The sequence below is a fragment of the Dermochelys coriacea genome, chromosome 2, assembly GCF_009764565.3.
Source record: "Dermochelys coriacea isolate rDerCor1 chromosome 2, rDerCor1.pri.v4, whole genome shotgun sequence".
Lineage (NCBI taxonomy): Eukaryota > Metazoa > Chordata > Testudines > Dermochelyidae > Dermochelys > Dermochelys coriacea.
The window spans coordinates 197871645-197874680 of record NC_050069.1 but is presented as its reverse complement, the minus strand read 5'-3'; the positions used below and the strand labels follow the sequence as shown (position 1 = coordinate 197874680).

Genomic DNA, 3036 nt, shown 5'->3' with positions numbered 1-3036 from the left:
CCACGAGTGGAAGACAGAGGAGGATCACTCCATAATTGCCCCGTTCTGTACATTCCCACTGTAGCTCTGATAGAGGCCATTGTCAGAGACAGGATACCAGGCAAGATGGACCATGGTCTGACCCAGTATGGCAGCTGTTATGTTCTTATGACCAATCAAATTTGCACTGTCATTGAACCTCAAGATCCAGCTGGAGTTTCTGCAACACCAAAAATTTCCTGAAGTACGCTTTAAGGACTGGGAGGCAATTTGATTGGAAATTTATTACCTTCTCAACTCGCACACAGAGTTTCCATGTAAAGGGAGATGCGAACCACAAAAATCACCCACCCATTCCCAGCATCATGAGGAAGTCCTGTCTCTGTGCCTGCCTAGCAACAGTGCAGAGCCAGCAGTGAGATACCTGGTGTCATGGTGAAAGACGTTAACCAACAGGAGTTCGTCAGGGCCCTGGCTACCTTCCTCAAGAAGTCAGGAAAGCTGAAGGTGCCTGAGTGGGTGGATACAGTCAAGCTGGGCAAGCACAAGGAGTTGGCCCCGTTCTATGAGAACTGGTTCTATACCAGAGCAGCTTCCACAGCCCAGCACCTGTACCTCAGCGACAATGCTGGCGTCGGCTCCATGACCAAGATCTATGGGAGCCGCCAGCGCAATGGCGTCATGCCCAGCCACTTCAGCCATGGCTCCAAGAGTGGGGCCAGGAGGGTGCTGCAGGCCATGAAGGGGCTGAGAATGGTGGAGAAGGATCAGGATGGAGGCCGCAAACTCACCCCCCAGGGACAGAGAGATCTGGACAGAATCGCCGGCCAGGTGGCGGCTGCAAACAAGAAACATTAAAATGAGCATCAGATAATAAAACTCGGTTCCTGTTTAAAAACAAAACAAAACAGTGCAATGACAGGGAAAGAAAGAGACATTACAACCTTATTTCATTCCCTTAAGTTTTAGATCAGCATCACAAAACCCTCATCTCTCCACTGAAAAGGGAAGTGGCACTATGTTTATCCAGCCACCAGATTGTATCCTTCTCCCACCCCTTTTGCTACCCAGCTTGTGCAGCATGGCTCAGTGCTGGGACAGGCCGGACACCATGGACAGAGACGGTAACAATTTTATAATCTTCCAGTGGAGAAAGTGTCTAGCTTTTCCTCAGACAACCAAAGTGCTCCCTTCTCCTTCCCAGAGCTAACCTCCTCTATTCAGCGTGGCTCCTGTTTTAAAGGGATGATAAGATCAGAGGTGTGTGGTAGAAGCACTGAACTGTAATCTTTCAAGGGACAAAAGACAGCTATTACTAACATTAAACAAACAACTAAGGGTGGTTTTTTTGTTGTTTTATTTACAACTGTGCCATCCCCAGCCGGGACCTTTTTAAACCCGGACCCTCCCATCCCCTGGTCTGTGTGGTTCTGGAACCATTGTTGCCTGACTGATGGCTAAGAAATGCACAAACACAGGGACATAATGATTTTTCATCAATAACCTGTTTTTAAGCTACAGCTTCTGACAAACAATTAATAATGCTTCATCAGAAAGCAATAAAATCAGTGATTTGTAGCTGTGTCATGCTCAGGGACCATTTTGGAGGAGCAGAGTGGAGGCTGGAGGGGAAGGAACACTGGTGGAGTTTGGTAAGGGGACGGTGCATGACAATGATGTGGATTCAGCACTGCAGTTCAAACTCAGGGAGACATAGCATGGTATATTATCCATGGAGGAAAAATCAGTGCACAGTATTTTAAATGCCCTGGGGATCTTAAAAATCAGGAATGTAGTACCAAAGCAAGAGTGGAGGATTGGGGTCCTCTTATACTTACCAGCCTGGGGTTTTGGTTCTTGCTGCAGCTTAGTGTCCTCCTCAGGATCATTGCAGAGCTTCACCAACCAGTTCCCCAAGGCAGAGATGCAAAACCATGTTCTGCATCCTCTGCAGTCCTTGCTGCCTCCTTGCCCTGGCCCTCATTGGCATCCTGACAGACAATGAACCAGCGCTGTTGAGGAGGGGTCATGACTCATGAGCCATTTCACTGAATATCTTGACATGACCTGTTCCAGCTCATTGTTGAAGGTGCATGCATGATGAGCCCTCCCACAGCAACTGTTAGATTTTCTGCTCTCAGGTACAGTAGCCTCAAGTGCTGGAATCTGCTCAATCCCCACCTACTCTGGCCTCCATGAAACTTCCCAGTAGAGGTATATGTTCCTGCTGCTCTGGGAGAAGTCATGGAGGACAATGTACTACAGCCACACACTGATCTGCGCCAGGTCGTGGTTAGCAGGCCAGGTGGTTCCTCTTGGAGCACAATTATGTTCACCTGTAGTGATCAAAAGAGTGGAGTGGAAAGCTTTTTTCCCTTCCACTTTCTGCAGCAGCTCCTTTCCATCTCCAGGGCAATTATATCTTGGATGATGTCTCCTGGGGAACCCCCAAGCTCAACATACAAAACAATGCTTAACACCTCTTTGTTTTCAGCATCCTGTCACTCCTCATAAATCAGCATTGCTACAGACTGAATTGCTTTATTGGGCACTACTGGCTTATCAAAACAAATGTGATGGTTTAACCTTAATAGCACCATATTTATCTAATGCTTATTGATAGGCAGGTCAACAGCCAGTGATAGTTCTTTTAATGACTGTATCCTTTTGTTCTCTTTGCAGGACCCACAAGGACTTGAATGACAGGAAGTTCATTTTTCCCCTCACTGAACATCTGATCAGAGTAGCCCATATATTTACCCCCCTTTTAGTAGCCATGCTGCCAGCAACCAAAGCCATTGTGGTGGTAACTGTCATTATATATCCAAATAGCCACTCTGTTACACATTCTCTAACCTGCCAATGACCCTGCCACTGAGATTCTGCCCCTTTTATCAAAGCTCCCACTTTCTTCCTCCCAGGCTTTCTGCTGCCATAGTACCACACCTCCCAGCTTGGCGAGCAGCATTCTCTGCAACTGCTTTCTAGGGCTGGTTCACAGAGTAGCCAGAGGTGTCTTTAATATACCATTTGTGGCCCCCTCTCCAGGGACTGAGA

The 3036-nt window shown here is 47.5% G+C and overlaps 1 protein-coding gene across 1 annotated transcript; it reads left to right on the top strand.

Annotated features, from left to right (window-relative positions):
• Positions 1–355: 355 nt before the first annotated feature.
• Positions 356–872, top strand: LOC119850675 (40S ribosomal protein S19-like). The gene has a single exon (XM_038389098.2). The coding sequence runs from the start codon at positions 412–414 to the stop codon at positions 835–837; it is 426 nt and encodes a 141-aa protein (XP_038245026.2). The 5' UTR covers positions 356–411; the 3' UTR covers positions 838–872.
• Positions 873–3036: the final 2164 nt, after the last annotated feature.

Coding starts and splice junctions, on each gene's coding strand:
- LOC119850675 (XM_038389098.2), top strand. CDS start 412: ATGGTGAAAGACGTTAACCAACAGGAGTTCGTCAGGGCCCTGGCTACC.